This window comes from Astyanax mexicanus, chromosome 2 (assembly GCF_023375975.1).
Source record: "Astyanax mexicanus isolate ESR-SI-001 chromosome 2, AstMex3_surface, whole genome shotgun sequence".
Classification (NCBI taxonomy): domain Eukaryota; kingdom Metazoa; phylum Chordata; class Actinopteri; order Characiformes; family Acestrorhamphidae; genus Astyanax; species Astyanax mexicanus.
In genome coordinates this window covers 11,953,105-11,972,432 of record NC_064409.1, presented here as the reverse complement: position 1 = coordinate 11,972,432, position 19,328 = coordinate 11,953,105, and the positions used below count along the sequence as shown (strand labels likewise).

The window sequence follows — 19,328 nt, the reverse complement described above, 5'->3', positions numbered from 1 at the left end:
CAGGACTTGGCACACTGCCGAAAGAACTAATTGGTTTTAGATAATAGTCTAACTTTCTGAGAAACTGATTTTTGAGTTTTCATTAGCTGTAAGTCATAATCATGAACAAAAAAACGCTTAAAATAAATCTATGTATTATATAATTTTCACAATTTTTTGTAAATTTGCATGATATTTAATTTTTTTGAAATGCACTAGTACTGTATGTAGCATGCTTGAGAAAATAAAGGGACTCTTATTCTATAATGTAAATGCTTTCCCGCGCTCTCTCCAGTAGAGGGCGCGCGCGAGAGCGTTTGCTGCTGATGACGTGGGCAGGCTGAGGGAGAAACATGGCGGCGGCCGCTGTGGAGCAGGATAATAACAGTATGAATGGTGAAGATAGCGGTGTGAATAAAAGCGAGCCCGGATCCAGCTGTGCTGAGGGGGTCGGGGGCTGTGTGGAGCAGCATGTGGCGGAGCTGCTGCAGAGGGAGATTGGAGGAGACCTGAAGTCTCTGAGGAAAGTTGGGGGGCTTCTGGAGAAACTGACAGCAGAGAACATGTTACTGGAGGAGCAGGTAAACCAGCCCTGCATCAGCTCTACTGACTGACCTCTCTCTTACCTCAACTGTTTAAAAAGCATTAAAGTGTGTATGTGTGTGTGTGTGTGTGTGTGTGTGTGTGTGTGTGTGTGTGTGTGTGTGTGTGAGAGAGAGAGAGAGAGTTCACTATATTCAGAAATACAGTACAGTCCACTGTGTGTTTGATTTATTTGGATATCTTAAACTGCCTAGACATGTGTGTGTGTGTGTGTGTTTGTGTGTGTGTGTGTGTGCAAATATTTTCATTTACAAATAAATCACTATCTAATAAAAGGTGCTATTTTTTTTTAGACAGATGGTTTTATATACTAAGCAGTGTGAGCAATGTGTTTTCATGATATGTCTAGTTCAACCTTATAGACATAACGTCTCCGCTGACTGGCTGACCTTTTTATTCCTGCAGGTGTTGACTGTATCCAGCTCAGTGCCTCTGCGTGTATCTGCTGCTCTGTCTGCAGCAGAGGAGGCCCGGACGAAGCTGGAGGTCCTGCTCCAGAAGGAGAGGCTCCTGTCCAACACGCTGCAGCAGCATCTGCAGGGAGCTCAGAGCTGGGCCGACAGCCTAGGACAAACACTTGGACAGCTGGACACGCTGGAAAGGCACATGAAGTACCTTCAGTGCTTGGCTCGCATTGAGGAGCTTAGGTGAGCAATACAGCAAAATTAACACTTGTAATTATTGATCCAGTCATGATTGATCAAGATAGTGGTGAGAGAAAAGGCTGTGGACCCAGTAAGTTTTTATCCATCCATTCATCAATCAAAAAACCTATCCACGTATGTATAGAGAGCATTCCTATGCATTCTGGAAAACCTGGAAATTTAGAAACAATAAAAAATGAGAAAATCTTACCTGTAAGTATTAGTAAGAGCCTAGAAAAGTCAAATTGTTGAATCACAGCAATAAAACCAATTCATGCTAAGAGCCTTTTGAATATTTTTACGTGCAATCCGTTAGAGACTTTCTAGAAATAGCCTCAAACATATATATCCCTGATAGATGGATCTTTGCATGGATAAAAGCCTGAATGGCTGCGTCTGTAAATGGATGAATGGATGGATTTATTGATCTATGGATGAATGGATGGATTCATAGATGGCTTGCATGAGGAAAAAAATGTCTTGCTTTTTTCTCCAAGAAGGGAGTAATGAGAGGGTGTGCTCTGCAGCCCAATATCCTTTTTATCTATTTATCCATCTATCATATCAATCATATATACTGTAGAGATGCATACATACATATCCAGGGAGTGTACATTCTAGACATTTACCTCTCTTTTTTGTGATTTGTGATTTGTCATGGCTGCTCTATGTTTTGAACAGTGACAGTATTCAGCAGTTCCTGATGACTAACAGTGTTTGGGAGGCAATTGGAGCTGTGGGCAATATGGCCACTCTAGACATGGGCCTTCAAGAGTCGGGCTGCTCACATCTACAAGCATTCCTTCGAGAAACATTGCACTTCTGGCACAAGATCCTGAAAGACAAGCTTGCAAGGTATTGCCAATGTTTTATATAATATTATAATTACATTCAGAGTTTTGAAGTTAGCAAATATATTCTTAATGTTTTTACTTTGTTAAACCCCATGTCAGGGACTAAACATGCCCTTTTAATGTCAATGTTATAAATTATAAAATCTGTTCCAAAATCTGAGAGCAGGCTGGCTAATGGTAATTGATTTGGGTTTGCTGTTATTGTTGGGATAATATTAAATAAAATTGACTGCTATTCAAAGAAATTGTTGATGAAATTTGTCATGTTTGTTTTTCTTAATCTCAGTGACTTTGAGGAGGTGCTGACACAGCTACACTGGCCGATAGTCTCTCCCCCGACCCAGTCCCTCTCTCCTCCAGCTAATGCACAGGAGCTCAACAGCCAGCTGGAGCTCCTGGTGTCTCAGCTCCTCTCCCTGCAGATGTCGTATCCTTTGTGTCACAGAGACACACATAAACGTACATCTACACTAACCATTGTGCTACGGTCAGCAGCTCACACACAGTTCTTCTTTTATTAGCAATGCAGCCCTTTGTTTTAGGCAGACAATAAGACAGTGTATTTTTTATCATGTGATAAATGGATCTTATTATGCAACAAAATTAGGCAACAAAATATTCACAACATAATATGCATGAAACTGAATGGAAAAATCTTTGCACTTGACTCCTGTCCCAGTGACGATCTTATATCTGAGAAAAAGGAATTGCCCACTCGTCCAGGCTTACCACAGACCCCACCACTCTCGCTGCCTATTCAGATCATGCTACTGCCCCTCAGCAAGAGGTTTAGGTATCATTTCACTGGGAACCGCCAGACCAACTCACTAAACAAGGTTAGATTGTGCACATCACTATTCTCCTACAAATTATGTAACAGCCAGTCTTATTTTTAAAAAATGGAAATTATATATATTTTTTTCTGAAGTGTAAACAATGTAAAACAATGCACAATTTCTTATAAAGACTTCAGTCCCCAGCAATCAAAGGTAATTACCAAAAACAGAGGTTTAATCTTTAATAATAATTAATATTACGGGGTGCCGAAGAAGAAGCGCAAGCGACTTCTTGCAAAATCTGGACACTGTATTATTAAACTGTACTAGAGTATTAATAAGCAGTAGGTTATAAATGTAGGTTACTGTTTACATATAAAAAAAGTAAATAAATCTACTTTTTGCTTTTAATATTTCAACATTATTCTTTTTAAACTCTTAGTAATTTGCCATTTTGGTTTAAAAGAAAAAGTACACTGTTATGTTTCAGAAAAAAAAAAAATGTTTTCACTTAATTAGCCAAAATAGAGCATTTTGTTTACAATATTAAACCTCTGTTCTTGGTAATTACCTTAAATTGCAGGAGACTGAAGTATTTTTAAGGAAATATGCATTGTTTTACATTTAATTTCCTTAACATTTAATTTAATTTATATTTTTTTTATTTTAGTAAAATCGAATTGTGATCTCAGTATTGTTAATCGAATCGAATCGTAACAGAATATTTGTTACACCCTTACCAAAAACAGTAAATTATTTAATATGAATGATAAGAGCAACATTTATTTAGCCAAACATACAAAAGTAGTGTGTAACACATGTGTAACGCAACGTATCACACATCTCAGGATGAAGTTGTAGAGGTTAGTAATGGTGCCCTGTGATGATCCTTCACATGCAGCTCTAATATTCCTGCAGAAATGGGCACTTAATGGACAAATCAATACAGAAAATATACATACTGACTGTATTTTCCTCTCCATTTTAGCCAGAGTGGTATCTGACCCAAGTTCTTGTGTGGATGGGCCACAATTCCCCCTTCATGGAGGAGAAGATTCAGCCCATTCTCGATCGTGCTGGAGCCAATGTCAACGCAAAGGTGAGAAGTCAAATTTAGAACAGTTTTTAACTGACTAATTTTCGATTTGAGCCATTATACATGCATTGTCCCTTTCTATGCCCATTAGGTGGAGCTGTGCAGGGGTCTCCTTACTCTGGCTCAGGAGAAACTGACCCACGATGCCCCTCGGCTGCTGTATGACGACACCCTGTTTTGCCACCTGGTGGACGAGGTGCTGCAGTTTGAGAAGGAGCTGCGAAGCACACACGCTTACCCCAGCACTTACCCTGGCGCCCTGCCCATCCTGCTGGAGGAAACTGTCTTCCAAAAGTGGCTCAGTGTGGAGAGAAAAAGTGAGTGCTCAGAAACACACGCGTGTTGAGAGAGTATGTTCTGTTTTACTGTTGCAGTGTGGATTATTATTCTCCAGTGCTGTTAGATTAGTTCAGACTATTTTTGGGCCTTTGTTCACAATTTGTCTGATTAAGTCTATTCATTACGTTGCCTGCCATCTTCTTTTACTTCTTTTCCAAGCATATTTTTATTTCAGAAATATTTCTTCTATATGAAAAATAAAATAGCTTCTTCTGTTTGGGCTCTGTTGAGAAGTGAGGCTTAATTTAGTCATACATCAAAGGCATTAATTTTTTTTCTGTTATATTTTTTAAACTAACCACTTAGAACATCATATCTAAAGGCAGTTAAATATGTATTTTAAATAGAAAATGAATTTTAAAATCAGAAATGTGCATTAAGGTCTAAAGTGTTGCCAATATGAGTGGGAGATTGCTGGTTTAAAGCCCGGCCATGCAGCTTGCCATCAGCTTGTGGAGCATGATTGGCCTCTCTGGGTGGGTCTTTCCCTTCTTCACAGTGCGCTGTGATGCTACATGGCAATGCTGCATCCGCAGCAGTAAAAAAAAAAAAAAAAGACTCTCTAGTGTCAGAGGAGGCATGTGCTAGTTTTACCTTCTTTGTGTTGTGGCATCATCAGTGGTGGGGGATAAACAGCTGACTAGCAGCTGAATGGGTGGGACAATTGGCCAGATAAATTGGGAGATAATGGAGGGGAAAAAATAAAATAAAAATACGTGCTGTAAAACTGATAATTAAAATAAATATAAATCAAAATAAAATAAAATATGAAACAAAATGAGGTAAATTAATGGCATCATATGTATAATATTCCACTCTACATTATTAATAATATTGTTGTGTGACCGATGTGATTTTGTAAACATTTGAATGCTGTTTGAACTTTAGTGGCAGTGGAGAAGGTGGACGCCATGCTGTCTACAGAAGGGGCCTGGAGCTCTCAGTACAAAGACATCACAGATATAGATGAACTGAAAGCACCAGACTGTGCAGAGACTTTTATGACTCTACTGCTGGTCATTACAGGTTTGGGCTCTTTCTTTGTTACTTTGAAAGCTCTATGCTGCATTGCTCATTAAGAAGCAGCCTGACTAAACAGCACCTTTGCATCTGGCTAATTGTATAATATATATGGATTTATTATTTCCTATGATTGTGTCTCTATATAATCTGTTTCTTATGTAGATGCTGTTTTATATCTCTCTATCGTTCACTCCACAGATCGGTATAGATCTTTACCGTGTCCTCAAGCTCAGCTCAGCTTTCTGGCTCTGCAGAGGGAGCTGGTAGATGATTTCCGCATCCGTCTCACCCAGGTGATGAAGGAGGAGTCTCGTCAGCCGCTGGGAGCCCGCTATTGCGCCATCCTGAACGCTGCCAACTACATATCAACAGTTCTCAGTGACTGGGGCGACAATGTGGTTAGTCTATTTATCAGTGTAATATGTGTCCATCTATCTAGATTAAAATCAATATGAAGAGTTAAATAATTTTTATTTTATAGATTATGCAGTTGTGGATGGATGTTTACATACAATCTTAATAGATATGTGTCATATTAGAATGTTGATTTCTATTAATTATTTATTTTAGATAAATTGCCCAGCTCTATGTCATGATAATTTTGAGCAGATATAACATTTCTCCTTTTCTTTGGCCATGGGGTCAGCTTCAAACTGTAGTCTAGGTGTGAATTTTGGATCATAGGATTTTTTTTGATGGCAGCAACTTCTCTTTGCACATGTACAACTTGCTGAAATGTCAGTGGGGTTCCAGCTGATGCCCTCTTCTGTTACTCTCTCAGTTCTTCCTGCAGCTGCAGCAAGCAGCAGTTTCTGTGGGCGAAGAAGTTCTGGGGCCTCTTGGGGTCACAGAGAGTGGACGGCTGGCATCTCTGGAGGGCTCTTTGTTTGAAGGACTGCTGGCACTTCTTGAGAGGCTGAGAGGGGACATGCTGGGCCGGCTGCTGGAAGCAGTAATGAGAGACGTAAAGGAAAAGGCCTACCCTTATAGCAGGGACAAGTATGATAACAGTACTTATTGTTATGATTCAGACAAATGGCTGTTTTTCATACAAAATTAGTCAATTAGGAATAAATTCATTTGTAAAAAGTAGTAGCTTTAAACCTTATAACTCATATTTAGACAATAAAGTCCATTAATATATAAACAACAGCAGATGTCCCACTCTGACCAAGCTCTGTGTTGCAGGTGGATCTCCTTGCCGTTGCAGTGTGACCAGGCCACCATGTCATTGTCCAGCTCAGCGTGTCCCATGCTGCTGTGCCTGAGGGATCATCTACTCCAGCTGCAGCAGCTGCTCTGCCTTCCCTTGTTCCAGATGTTCTGGCAGGGTCTGGCTGAAAGACTTGACCTCTTCCTGTACCAAGATGTTAGTTTCCTGCTGCAACATCTCCCCATGAGATGCATCAACAGTAGATAAACAGAAGTTTAATCTTGAGGCCTTTTCATTTAAATTTGTTATTTTTTTATTTAGCAACTAATTATTTTTTTTCTTTTTCTTTTTTTTTCGCTTCTTCTTGCAAATACATGTTTTGCATAATCTGTACTTTCATCTAACAGAATACATGTTGATTCTTCATGCTCACAGGTGATACTGTATAACCATTTTAATGAGGGTGGTGCTGCGCAGCTCCAGTTTGACATGACCAGAAACCTCTTCCCATTGTTCGGACACTACTGCAAGAGACCAGAGAACTTCTTTAAACAGTGAGTACAGGAGAAATGCAGACAGATTCACTGATTAGTTTATGTTATCAATCAGAAAGCAGCACGAGAGAAAGAGGCAAATTTACACTCACTGAGCTCCTTATTTTGAAAATAATAGTGATCCTGGATAAGGCCACTATTTTATATCAGAACATACAAACATTTGGAGCATGGACTACACCGACAGAATGTTGACGAAAGTGTCATACAGTTTGTTAAGGTTTGTTTTAGAAGCACCTTCATGCTAAAATCCTCCTGTTCAACCTGTTAAATATTAAAGGTGTTCTATTGGTTTTAGATCTCTTAACTGGCAAGGTCTCTGAAGAGCTCTAAACTCATTTTAATGTTGGTAATGACTTATTCTTTAAAGGATGTGATATGGTGCATCCTTACGTTGAAAGTATTTATAGGAAAATGGGTGAATTGTGGCCATGATGGCCAGTTACAATACTCAAAATAATACTCCCCACATTATTACAACACCAGCCTGTACAGTTGACACAAGGCCCAATCTAGTATTCTGTAAGCCTTAGTAGAGAGAAAAAATAAATATTCCTTTCTTCTCCTGTCCAATTGCATTGTACTGCTCTCACAAGATTGTCTGATTTAGAGTTGGTGTACAGGTGTTACTTATAGTGAATTTTGTTTCTTTTTACAATTTTGATTTTTATTAAACTTTTGATTTTTATTAAAATTTACTGAATGGAATGATCTATGTGATAAGTGATTTTGCTGAAGTCTACAAACTAACTAATTCTCACCCTGTTTCTTTCTGCATGGCAGTGTGAAGGAAGCCTGCATCATCCTGAATCTGAAGGTTGGACCAGCTCTTTTGCTGTGTGACGTGTTGAAGCAGGCGGAAGAGGGAGTAGAAGAGGAAGAGGCATCCGTCAGGCCACAGCAGCCCACTCCCGAATCAGCACTGAACGAGCTAGGTGTGTACAAGCTGTCCGCCAGTGATGCGCAGATCCTCCTAAACCTTCGCTCTGCCTGGCTCAACCACTGAGAAGTGTTGAGTGTTCCAGCCTACTAAAGCAGCATTAATACCCACACACACTGAAACATCCAGCAAAGTGTGACAAATGACACTTCAACACTTCCATGTCACTCCTATTTAGGACGATGCATTAAAGTTGGACAACATTCAGTGTTTACATGAGCTACACAATACAGCAGAGTACTGTATTTGTAATAGTGTGGATGACGTGTGCAAAAACAGATTGTGGACCATATTCTACCTTAAATTTTAATCATCATAGTCCGGATGTGCTAAGATTGCTGTTTTAAGCGGTCCAAATCAGCCTTCTGAATAATTATGCAATGTCAAGTTTTGTTTGTGTTTGAAGAGAAGTGAAATAAATTCACAATGATTGTGAAAGTCTTTGGTTAATAACAATCCTCAGTGTTTGGTATTTTATTTAAACACTAATAAAAATGGCCAATTAACCAATGCGTTAAATCAAAGTTCAGTGGTTCGATTCCCTGGAGCAGCAGGAATTAAGAAGTATGGGAGAATTAGGGAATTTAAGGCACCTTAACCCCCTAATGGTTTGTAGGTTGTGCTCACTGTCATGAATGGGTTTATTGTGGAGGCCAAATTCCATTATGTTCAAACAGGATGATCTTGAGCTCAAACTTAAGTGAATATGCCCAGATGATCAGATCTTTTCTGATGTTTTATTTGGAATTTTTGCTGTGTTAAAGTAGATGTATTAAAGGAGAAGAGAGAAGAGCCAGTCAATCAGGACTTTGTCCTTCAGAATGGCTCCTGTTGTAGGGTTGAAGCAGCGCTCCAAGTCACAGAGTGTCTGAACACTGGGCTCAAAGGGTACCTGCAGCAGAGAGACACACAAGCACACACTCATTAGTCTAGTGGATCCCAACCATAGTTTTGAAGGACCCCCTGCCCTGCACAATTCAGTGAATATCTGCACTAATACACTACTGTTTAACTCTGCCCTTTATTAGCTGATCAGGTTAAGATTAAACAATCACATATTGCGAGTGGAATATGCTTTTTAATACATTATGGTAAATATGGATATTCTAATTTACTAAAGCTATGCCTGTTACAAAACAGGAAAATGTTTTTTGGACGATACACGAAAAGATAAGAGACCACTTAAAACTCTTTGATTTTACCCAATTGAAAACCATCAAACAAAGCTGAACTGCTTGAATTGTTGCACCAGGAGTGGCATAAAGTTATCCAATAGCAGTGTGTAAGATATATGGATTTTTTTAACTCTATGAATATGAAGTTGATTTCTTTGCATTATTTGAGGTCTGAAAGCTCTGCATCTTTTTTGTTATTTCAGCCATTTCTCATTTTCTAATTTACAAATAAATGCTCTAAATGACTTTTTATTTGGAATTAGGGAGAAATGTTGTCCGTAGTTTATAGAATAAAAAACAATGTTCATTTTACTCAAACATAAACCTATAAATAGCAAATTCAGAGAAACTGATTCAGAAACTGAAATGGTCTCTTATTTTTTCCAGAGCTGTATATGGTCCAAGAATTAGGTGCAATAAATTATGATTTTAAGCCATTGGTATAATAATAATAATAATAATAATAATAATAATAATAATACAGAAACATAACAATACATACCAGTTTATTCTCCTTGCTAAATGAACAAAATATTGGCAGGCAGCAAAAATGATTAAGCTTATGTTAATGTATTTTAGCATAAGTCTAAAATGCCCACAGATGCACTCATCTGGCACTGTTTTTTTTTTTTCAACATGCTAATAGCATAATGGCATACAGTAATCCAAAAGGCCTTCTGCGATATCACTATAAAAATATCCAATGTCCTGCTGATGCTTAACAGACAATATATAGTACAGCTCAACTAGAGACAACCATATAGCCCTCTGCATGCACATAGCTGAATGAAAACAGTATTGTGTTGATGATGAGTATGTAATGGTATGTGAAAGATGCTGCTGCTGCTTACCTCTGTGACAGGATGTGATTTTAACTCCGGCTTCAGCAGATTCCTTATCTCAGTACAAGTATGCTTGGTCTTCTCCAGCAGCATCTAATAGTAAACACATGGACATGATATTCACTGCAAACAAACAAGTGACCAATGTTGCTTTTCTTTAGGTGAGCACAATGGCACTGCTCAGACCTCACTTTATTTATCCAGCAGTAATGCCTAATTTGGCTCAGAAAGAGCTTAGTAACAAATCTGATGATTCAAATTAGCTGGCTAAATCAGGACATTTTTAAAACTGAACCAGAAAGTGGAAAACTGGGTCTTGATTGTGTCTGATCTAGTTAAATCAGAGTGTTAAATGAGTGACTCTGGGTTAAATGAGATTGGACGTACAGCACAGACCTGTCTCTGTGGGAGTGTTTCAAATTTATCCAGGCTTTTGCTGCTGCTTCGAATCTTTTTTGGGGAGCTGATGGAGGAGGTGGTGCTGGACGCAGGTGAGGCAGATAAGGCCGAATCTTCTTTGACCTCTATACAGACTGAAATCAGCTGATCATGAAGAGTTTTCAACCTGCCAGGTAGAGAGAGAGAAAGAGAGAGAGAGAGTAAAAAAAATGAAAAAATATGTGATTATTTATAAGTTCTACTAATTAACTTGGAGATTTAACATCTAAACATAAACATTTATTTTTATTTTTAAAAGGAATTTTGTGAAAACTTAAAATAAATAAATAAATAACATTTTAGAAGTTAGCTTCAGTTAGTATGTATAAACAGTGGGGGAAATATTTTTCCAAATTAAATCCGAATTAATTTAGAACCTTTTATTTACTTGTATATGTTTTTTTTTGTTTTGTCTCTCTCTGTTAAAATAAACCTACTTTAAAAATTATAGTCTGTTCATGTCAGAGTGTGAGATTCTGACTGGTGCAGGCCCAAATGGGTTGAGCAGTTGTGTAATGATAGTATCAATCTGTCAAGCAGTTTGCTGACTTAGGGTTAGGTTTAGACGCACTGGCAGGTCCAGACTAGGAAATGTTACCAGTATTCAAATTCAGCTGCAGGTTGTTTAGGTAGGCGTGGGAAATGGAAAGCCCTGAGAGCTGAGTGAGTGAGTCTCACAGCCAATGCATGAGAGCAGGGAGCCCTCTATTTCTGAATGAACCATTACTATAAGTAAATAATTGTGGACTAATACAGTAGTTTTAACTGAATATGACTGAATATGATAAGATCATGCAGGGATACACTATCCAGTTAGCAACATGCCAAGCCTAGAGTAGCACAGATAGAAACACTCACTCCCTTTTAGAAGTTAGTGGAGCATTAAACATAACTCAGAGGGTGTTATAATGCATTTTAATACATAGTACATACATTGCTACTCTTCTCTAATGTTGCTCCAACAGCCTACTTTATGAGCTTATGCTTACCTCTGTTCAGAAATTAGGCGTTGTCCAGCCTTTAACTCAGCAACAGCCACCGAGTTGGGTTGCACAGCAGACAGCGGAACTTTATTCAGTCCAAAGATGAGCATAATCTATTAACAAAGAGAACAAGATATCTTCTATCCACTCTTAAAGAATTCTCTCAGTTTGCAGTACTCAGGGCTGCACTGTGTGGATTGTGTAGAAGTTTGTCTTTGTGTTTATAAAATAAGAAAAATGCTTAATACCATGTTGGGTGTCAGTCTATTAAGTTCCAGCGCAGGTCGATACCACTGAATACACAGCTGCTGTGTGTCCACTGTGGTCCACGGGTACAGGTCTGACACAAGCTGTTTGGGCCGACACTCGGACAACTCATCAGCATCGACCAACTGCACACAAATACAAAAAAATGCAAAAAAGTATATCATTCAGTTTTTTTTAGTTAAACGATACTAAAGAATAACCCTGGTGGCAGCAGGAAGATCAGTCCATCACTCATAAGGACAGATTAAGTACCTGTGTAGTCTGAGGCATCCGGATAAGGGCAGCTGGAGGGTCAGGTACAACATACTGCTCTTTGTAGGCTTCTAGGTGACAGCCGAAGAAAGTGTGTAGCTGTGCCAGTTTTAGAAACAGATGAGAGCCTCCAGCTGCAGACATGAACCCATCCACACACTGCTCTACCACTGGACAAAACACACAAACAGAACACATAACCATCACAGCTTATTTGCACAGTGAATTATTAGATTTTAATATAAAGTACAAGCCATTAAAGCAGCATTTGGTGAGTATTTGTGATTTTTGTGCCTCAAGAGGAAGATGGATGATCACAAACCATCAAACCAAGCTGAATTGCTTGAATTTTTGCACCAGGAGTGGCATAAAGTTATCCAAAAGCAGTGTTTAAGACTGGTGGAGGAGAACATGCCATGATGCATGAAAACTGTAATTAAAAAACAGAGTTTTTGTGAATTTGTGAGAAATGTTCTCAATGTTTATTTTACTAAAACATATATCTATAAACAGCAAAATCAGAGAAACTGATTAAATGTTCTCTTAATTTATTCCACAGCTGTATATATTCTTCAGAGTGTACATATCTTATTGTGTTGTTCCTACTGGGTGCCTAAATGTTCTTTGGAATGAATAAAGTATCTGTCCATCTGTCCATGAGGATCACTGCAGGCCCAAGGGGCTGAGAGTTGCTGTGTGAAGTACCTGGTCGTGTGGCTATGTGCCTCAGGTTGAGCAGATGTGTGTGGTAACGGCACAGGTGCACCCAGGTGAGCTGGTCATAATATCTGCTGCTCTGATCATTATCCTCATCTGGAGTCGGACTGCGACATAATTGGACAGGATCCTCCATACCCCCTTACATTCAGGAGCACATATACACACAGGTTTGTTTATACAGTGTCAGGACACGTGATCACATATTTATTTGGTCTAACATTGCAGGTTAAACCTGTTTTTCCTACAGTCAGAGTCAGGATATTATTTCTTAAACCGCATAGAACTGTAAAAAACACAGAAACATTAAGTTTTGTAAATTTACCACAAGGATGGAGTAAATCATTGGCAGCAAAGTCAGGGAGAGCTTTAAATGATGTCAGAGGAAGATGACCGTCCATTAAATTAGCAAAGCTACACAGTTGGCTGCTGCTGGTAATCCCCTCCATTGTCTGTAAAATACAATATCATATCAAATCAAAATCATGAAAAAGTTATATCACACACATTACTACCTTTATTACTATTACGAGTCTGTTACTGGTATCATGTTTGTGTGTGTGGGTGTTTGGGTGTGTGTCTCACCATTATAGCAGCTCTTAGACAAACCCAAAAGAGAAGTATCTGACTCTGATCTACAGTTACGTTTTCAGAAGCTTGAGGCTGAGAAAATAAAACAGTTACATGTAGAGTTATATAAACAATGACATATTTATTGGTGTATTTATTGTATGTGTTTATCGTACTTATGGTCTTTTTTGTCTATCTTTGCACTACTGTCTATCTATTACTGACTAACAGGTTTTTGTTTTACTGTGCAACCCAGGATCAGTATAATGGCAGTAGTTGAACTGAAATGATTAGAATACAATTAATATAAATATAAGTTATGTCCTGATGTCTCATCAGTACCTCAGTGTGTGAATCGGCCAGTGCTGGAGATGATGCAGGCTTGGGAAAAGCAGTTGTATTGTTCTGACAGTGCTGCAGGTATATTAGAGCCATCTCTATATAGCATCTGTGAATTAACCTGAAAAACACAAACATACATTTATTAGGTTACACCAGGATATGCTACAAATAAACAATGCGTGCAAAAGTAACTAGACACCTCTTTTTATAAGTGAATTCAGCTATTGTAATGTGCATTGAAGTTGTTTTTGGATGATATATTGTTCCAGAAATAAATGCAATAAAGTATTTTATAATGGCATGATATTGCAATCACATACTTTTAACAAGAAAAAAGGTTTAATCATGAAACATATTCAGACATAGGAATCGGACTATAAACAAACTAACAAATAAACAACAAAATAAAAAATACATAAAATAAAACCACTGATTTATTCTCAAGTACATCTAGGCTCATTTGTTTATTTCAACAGGCTCACATTTGCTAAAACACAAATGGACAATTCTGTTCAACCAATGCCAAGTCCTAGGCTTAATCCATCCATATCTGGAGAAACTGCCACATAGTGTAAGTACTACCATGGTATAAACAGAGTACAGCTTATCTAGAATTGCAGTGTTTTTCTTTATAATTCACTGCAATAATATACCTTCTCAGTTGCTAGTGTTTTACACAGGCAATCACACCACACTATTTTTTTTTGTTAACAGCCTCATTTTACTCGCTTCAGTTAAAAAAAAACACTTTATTTCTGTCATGTTCATTTTAACACTATAATCTTCTTCAATCTATGCCCACTAAGGAATCCAGTGCCCAGCAATGTCCTCCTGAATTCCACCTGTGCTCACACTCTGCTCATTACTCACTGCAGATTGTGGCTGTGTGAATGAGTGAGTGTGATGCTCTGCAGAAAGGTCTCTACTGCTGCCTGGTGCTGGAATGCATCCAGTGACATCAGGATTCTTTCCACCATTCCTGCAGGAACACAAATGAGAACCCAGTATAAATGTTAACCAGCTACAGAGCAAAGAGAAGAACTAAATCTTAGTCCATACATAGGCTGTGTTCCAGCACTGCGCACCTCTGCAGTACAAGATCTCAGCCTCCAGTTGCTGGTCTCTGCAGGCAGAGGTCTGGGAGATGATGAATGCAGACTGCAGCACCTCCTGAGCAGTGGTCCAGGGCTTTGAAGGGTCCTCTCCATCCTCTACGGCGGTATTCATGGCCTGCAGCGCCAAAGAGTGACCTGGAGTACAGGAGCACATTAAGAACAAGTGATGTAAGAACAAATTGTTCTCTTTAATTTACTTTAACAATTAAATAATTTACATATGCTGTTATAAAATCACTGTCCAATAAAAAGCAAGTATCCCTACTTATAAGACATTTAGGAGCATTTCTATTGGTCTATTTATCAAGAAATTTGTTTAAAGTATGTTGTTAACTAAAAACTTAAAACAAATGGAGATACTTGTTCTTTTTTTGGACATTGACATGATGTTCTTTGTATTATAATGTATAGCAAATTCTATTAATTAACAGGGTTTATACACATTTTAACTATTAAATTTCCATGATTTTTTCCATGATTTATTATGCCTTCAAGTCAAATTTTCATGACCATACGATTTTTAAAACATTAGTGCAGACATGGATAATAAAACCAAAGATCATCTAAAACTAAAATTAAAACTGATTATAGTAGGTCTAAAATAAATCTGATAAAAAAATAAAAACACACAATCTTTAATAATAATAATAAAATGTGTGTCAGATCCTGAAAGCTCCATTGTGTAGGGCTAAAGTACTACATTTTTCTTGAGCTGACGTATTCCTTAGCTCAAATTATATTTTCTCCATCGATAAACTAACACATAGGTTTGTAGAGCTAATTTCCATGACTTTTCCAAAGCTTTCTGGGTATTTTTCTTTTTCCAAAACTTATCCAAGCCTGGATCCAAGCTATTTTCAGATTTCATGACTATTCCTGTTTTTTTTTATGACCGTATGGACCCTGAATTAAAATATATATTTTTTTGTATCCTGCTTACCCAAGTGCATGGTTGCCCTGGCCAGCAGAGGGAGCTGTGGGTGGTAGATATTCCTCAAGCTTTGAGTGGAGGGCAGTTCTAGCCCTCCACCTGCTTTCAGCACTATACTCTCCCCAAGAGTACACAGCTTTAAAAATAAAGAAAAAAACAGGAATGTCTGTAATCACATGTACTTGATGTAGCCAGTTGCAACACCATTTAGTATTTGAACACAATTCTTAACAGAAATATGAATAATTACCTCACTGCTGTACTACAATGCTGTATCTGTCCTCTACTTTTTTTTTTTTTACTTGCAATATCTAAACACAAAAAATACTCTTGTACTTCCACTTAAATGTGTTGCTTAAATGCTTATGTCCCGGCCGCTGCGCTCCTCCAGTAAACATCGCCTAGCTTTGCCAAACATTCACAAACAACAATCCAGACTGTTTTCATACAGAGTTTCCCAATGGTGGAACAAACTTCCTTCCACTATTAGATCAGGAGAATCTCTCACTCATCTTTAATAAACTCCTGAAGACTAAGCTCCTCAAAAACCACCAATTATCCTAACACCTCTAACAAACTAACTACATCTAACCTAATTTTCTGCTCCCCTTCCTCCACCCCTTTCCTATTCTATCCCACTATTCTCCTTGGCTTTTTTAGGCCCTGTCAAAAAATGTTTTTGCCTTGAACTTCTATGTCCTGCATTGCTAAATGTACATCATTATTTGTAAGTCGTTTGGATAAAAGCATCCGCTAAATGTAATGAAATGTAATGTAATGTAATGCTTAAAGAACACCTCAAATTCTATTCAAGTCACTTTTTTATGCAGCACTTGTACTTGTACTAACATCTTTGTCTCTAGTACTTTATACATCTCTGATTCCGAACAATAGATCCACACTTTGTTGGTGTAAACGTGTCAGAGTGAGCAGTGAGTACTGACCTGCTGCTGCAGTAGTTTCTGAGTAAGCAGGTAGAGGGATTGGCTGCCTGTGCGTCTAAGTTCACTCAGCAGCAACGTAGCCTTAGCAAGGGCCAGACCAGACGGCAGAGAGAGAGCATTACGACCAGAGAGCAAACTTACTGCCTCCTGAAAGCACACACAAATGCACACATATGTTACACTTAACCTTAATTAATGGGTACAGTACACTTAATTTAATGGGAGAGAGTATATACTGTAATGTTTTAATGTAATCAGTTAAAACGGAATCATCTTTAATTATTTAAATGTAATGCTTCAGTATAAAATAGGCTATTATGATTTACTCATGTAAAACCGGAAGATCCAATAGTTTGGAATAAAAGTGTGGGCCCTCCAACTTCTTATCTTCTTATGGTGTTTAAAATATACATGTTGATTGTGTATGTTTACATTACACACATACCGTTCTGTTCAATTTGAACCAGTAGTGAGAACAAAGCCTTTATTGGGTAACTTTTTGATCATTAAATGTATATAAATATACATTTTACACAAAATACTGATTATATTTATATTAATTAGGCTAAAAATAATGTTTATGGAGATTTATTAATATTCATATCTACTTTGGACTACTGTTAAATATAGTTAAACACAGGTCAAAGTTAAAGTCGGAACAGGATCGTGAATGTTTGCCTGCAGAATGGAGGCGCTCTCCACGGGAGATTTCCCACAATGAGTGTTTAGTGTAGCCTCCTGCAGAAGCAGTAGGGCCTGTGTGTCCGGGTCTCCCCAAGCTTCAGCCTCAGCAAGGCCCTCTTTCAACAGCCTGGCTGCTTCCACACTGCTGTCCACACCTGCAGGTACATATACACAAAAGGTACACATAGTACATAGAGTTTATAGGTATATTATGATGATCAGGGACAGTAAGAGTGCTGTGTTTTGTCTCAAGTTAGGTCAAGGAAATTCATCTGACAACCATTATTATGAGTCTGAGTATATAAACAGGAAATGTGGGTATTTCATAAATAAACACAGATATAAAAAAAACTTCCTAATGTATTACTGTATATAATCTAACATTACTCAAATCAAGACATCTATTTTAATAGAAATAATAATAATAATAATAATAATAATAATAATAATAATAATGCAGTAGTGTGCTGGCTTATATTTTAGAGATCTTTGTTAACCTGGACAGACAGCGGTCCCAGGGAGATGAGCTGTAAAGCTCTGGACCACAGACAGTCTGCAGCGCAGCCAGAAGGAACAACCCATGCACTCAACGGCCTTGACTCCAACTTGCACGTCCCTCAGATCCGTGTCAGGAGCAGGGTCTGACCCTTGCAGACCTGTCTGAACACATGATCACCAATACATACTCAAAGCAGGTTCAACTGAACCCTTCCATGAACTGTTTACAATAGCAACACTTCATTATTATACAAAATAACATAAACATGGGGCTCTGAACAATGCGCACAATGCCCAGCAGTAAAAATCTGCTAAAAATAAAAAATGTCATTTTGTGTATCTAAAAAAGGGCAACATTTCTTGTAAATACATCAGAAACTGTTAAATTTGTATGGGCAGAGTATACATAAAACATTATTTGGTGCAAGATGTTTCTAGTGTAAGAATAGTAAAGTACCTGCTGGAGTTTGGTTTTAGCACTGGACTGTCGAAATGCAGACACTGGAGCACTAGGTGGCAGCTGAGGCACATTTTTACTTTGAAACAAAGGAGAATCCTGCAGCAGCCTCAGAGCAGACACAGCCAAGTCAGCACTGCAGCAAAGAGAAATATACTATTTTTACATACAGCTTCTTACAGTCACGATAATTTTGCTGGTCTTCATTAGGAACACTATATGTACAAAAGTACTGGGACATTGGCTCTCCTACTGTTTCTTCTAATAAATCAAGGGAATTAAAAATATATATATTCTGTTTTGGATGGCGTAACTGTTTTTAGTGTCCTCATAAAGGCTTTATATTAGATTTCGATGTTCTGTTGTTAGTATCTGACTGCATTCATAAAAAAAAACTCATTCCAGAGAACAATGTTCCACTGCTCCCCAGCTCAATCATAGGGAGCTTTATGTCCATAATTCCAACAGATTCATATGTATTGAGTCCTATTCTACTGGCAATACATGTTTACAATGGACTAGACACACTGTACATATACAGCAACGGGTGCACTTTAAAGATGAATACTTTCTTTAAAATGGAGGTTCACATTTGGTCATATAATCTAGGTTCTGTTTTTCACTTATGGCACACACACAAGCACACTGTGCCTGATTTTACCTGTAGGCAGTTTTGCCCTGCTGCAGGCTGAGGCCAGACAGCAGCAGTCTGGTCTCCACATCTAGCTCCAGCTCTTCAGGGTCTGTATGAATGTTCTGAAGGGCAAAAAGCTGAGATCTCAACTGGTTTGAGGCTTCCCTCAGCAGCCAAGCCTGCAGTGAATCACAAGGAAGGCAAGATTGAGTTTTAAATTATTCCAGTGATATCTAACAGTGAATTAGTAACATAGTAATAGTGGTTACCTTGACTTGGCCCAGAGTAAGCTTGTCCTTCTGTGAGTCTAGCTGCAGGCCTTTAGGGACGCTGTTCTTTGTGTCCGGGCTGTTGCAGGGAAATTCTTCACTGCTGTGGTTTGGTGTGCCGGGATCACTCGACACACTGCTTTGCAGCTGAGACTCCAACATCATTTCTGCATGATTGCACACATACAGTACATATACATTGACTGTCTGTACCAGTATGTAGCCTGTCTGAAAACAGGCTTTTGGAAT

General features: G+C 38.3%; 2 protein-coding genes across 4 annotated transcripts in view; one reads left to right on the top strand and one right to left on the bottom strand.

Moving 5' to 3' along the window:
- The first annotated feature begins 285 nt into the window (after positions 1 to 285).
- rint1 (RAD50 interactor 1) lies at positions 286 to 8,417 on the top strand. Its single transcript, XM_007232279.4, has 13 exons — positions 286 to 560; positions 988 to 1,229; positions 1,908 to 2,081; positions 2,367 to 2,507; positions 2,760 to 2,916; positions 3,845 to 3,955; positions 4,044 to 4,269; positions 5,180 to 5,317; positions 5,513 to 5,712; positions 6,096 to 6,313; positions 6,503 to 6,683; positions 6,903 to 7,021; positions 7,805 to 8,417. The coding sequence occupies exons 1-13, from the start codon at positions 333 to 335 to the stop codon at positions 8,025 to 8,027; spliced, it is 2,358 nt and encodes a 785-aa protein (XP_007232341.2). The 5' UTR covers positions 286 to 332; the 3' UTR covers positions 8,028 to 8,417.
- A 262-nt stretch (positions 8,418 to 8,679) lies between these two features.
- cfap54 (cilia and flagella associated protein 54) overlaps positions 8,680 to 19,328 on the bottom strand; it is a 40,094-nt gene continuing 29,445 nt past the window's right edge. For all 3 annotated transcript variants that reach the window (XM_049473347.1, XM_049473346.1, XM_007232278.4), the window contains exons 52-70: positions 19,080 to 19,246; positions 18,838 to 18,989; positions 18,177 to 18,312; positions 17,719 to 17,881; positions 17,216 to 17,376; positions 16,538 to 16,684; positions 15,603 to 15,729; positions 14,633 to 14,797; positions 14,418 to 14,526; positions 13,548 to 13,665; positions 13,221 to 13,298; positions 12,961 to 13,087; positions 12,624 to 12,776; positions 11,919 to 12,088; positions 11,648 to 11,791; positions 11,406 to 11,512; positions 10,375 to 10,543; positions 9,988 to 10,071; positions 8,680 to 8,853 (exon numbers count right to left, since the gene is read on the bottom strand). In XM_049473347.1, the coding sequence (XP_049329304.1) occupies positions 8,734 to 8,853; positions 9,988 to 10,071; positions 10,375 to 10,543; positions 11,406 to 11,512; positions 11,648 to 11,791; positions 11,919 to 12,088; positions 12,624 to 12,776; positions 12,961 to 13,087; positions 13,221 to 13,298; positions 13,548 to 13,665; positions 14,418 to 14,526; positions 14,633 to 14,797; positions 15,603 to 15,729; positions 16,538 to 16,684; positions 17,216 to 17,376; positions 17,719 to 17,881; positions 18,177 to 18,312; positions 18,838 to 18,989; positions 19,080 to 19,246 (2,597 nt within the window). In that variant the 3' untranslated portion in view covers positions 8,680 to 8,733. The remainder of the gene's footprint in view (positions 8,854 to 9,987; positions 10,072 to 10,374; positions 10,544 to 11,405; positions 11,513 to 11,647; positions 11,792 to 11,918; positions 12,089 to 12,623; positions 12,777 to 12,960; positions 13,088 to 13,220; positions 13,299 to 13,547; positions 13,666 to 14,417; positions 14,527 to 14,632; positions 14,798 to 15,602; positions 15,730 to 16,537; positions 16,685 to 17,215; positions 17,377 to 17,718; positions 17,882 to 18,176; positions 18,313 to 18,837; positions 18,990 to 19,079; positions 19,247 to 19,328) is intronic.

Bases quoted from the DNA above. Each gene is read 5' to 3' on its own strand.
- rint1 (XM_007232279.4), top strand. From the start codon at position 333: ATGGCGGCGGCCGCTGTGGAGCAGGATAATAACAGTATGAATGGTGAA. The intron at 1,230-1,907 runs GTGAGCAATACA...TGTTTTGAACAG, and splicing joins GCTCGCATTGAGGAGCTTAG to TGACAGTATTCAGCAGTTCC. The intron at 2,917-3,844 runs GTTAGATTGTGC...TCTCCATTTTAG, and splicing joins AGACCAACTCACTAAACAAG to CCAGAGTGGTATCTGACCCA.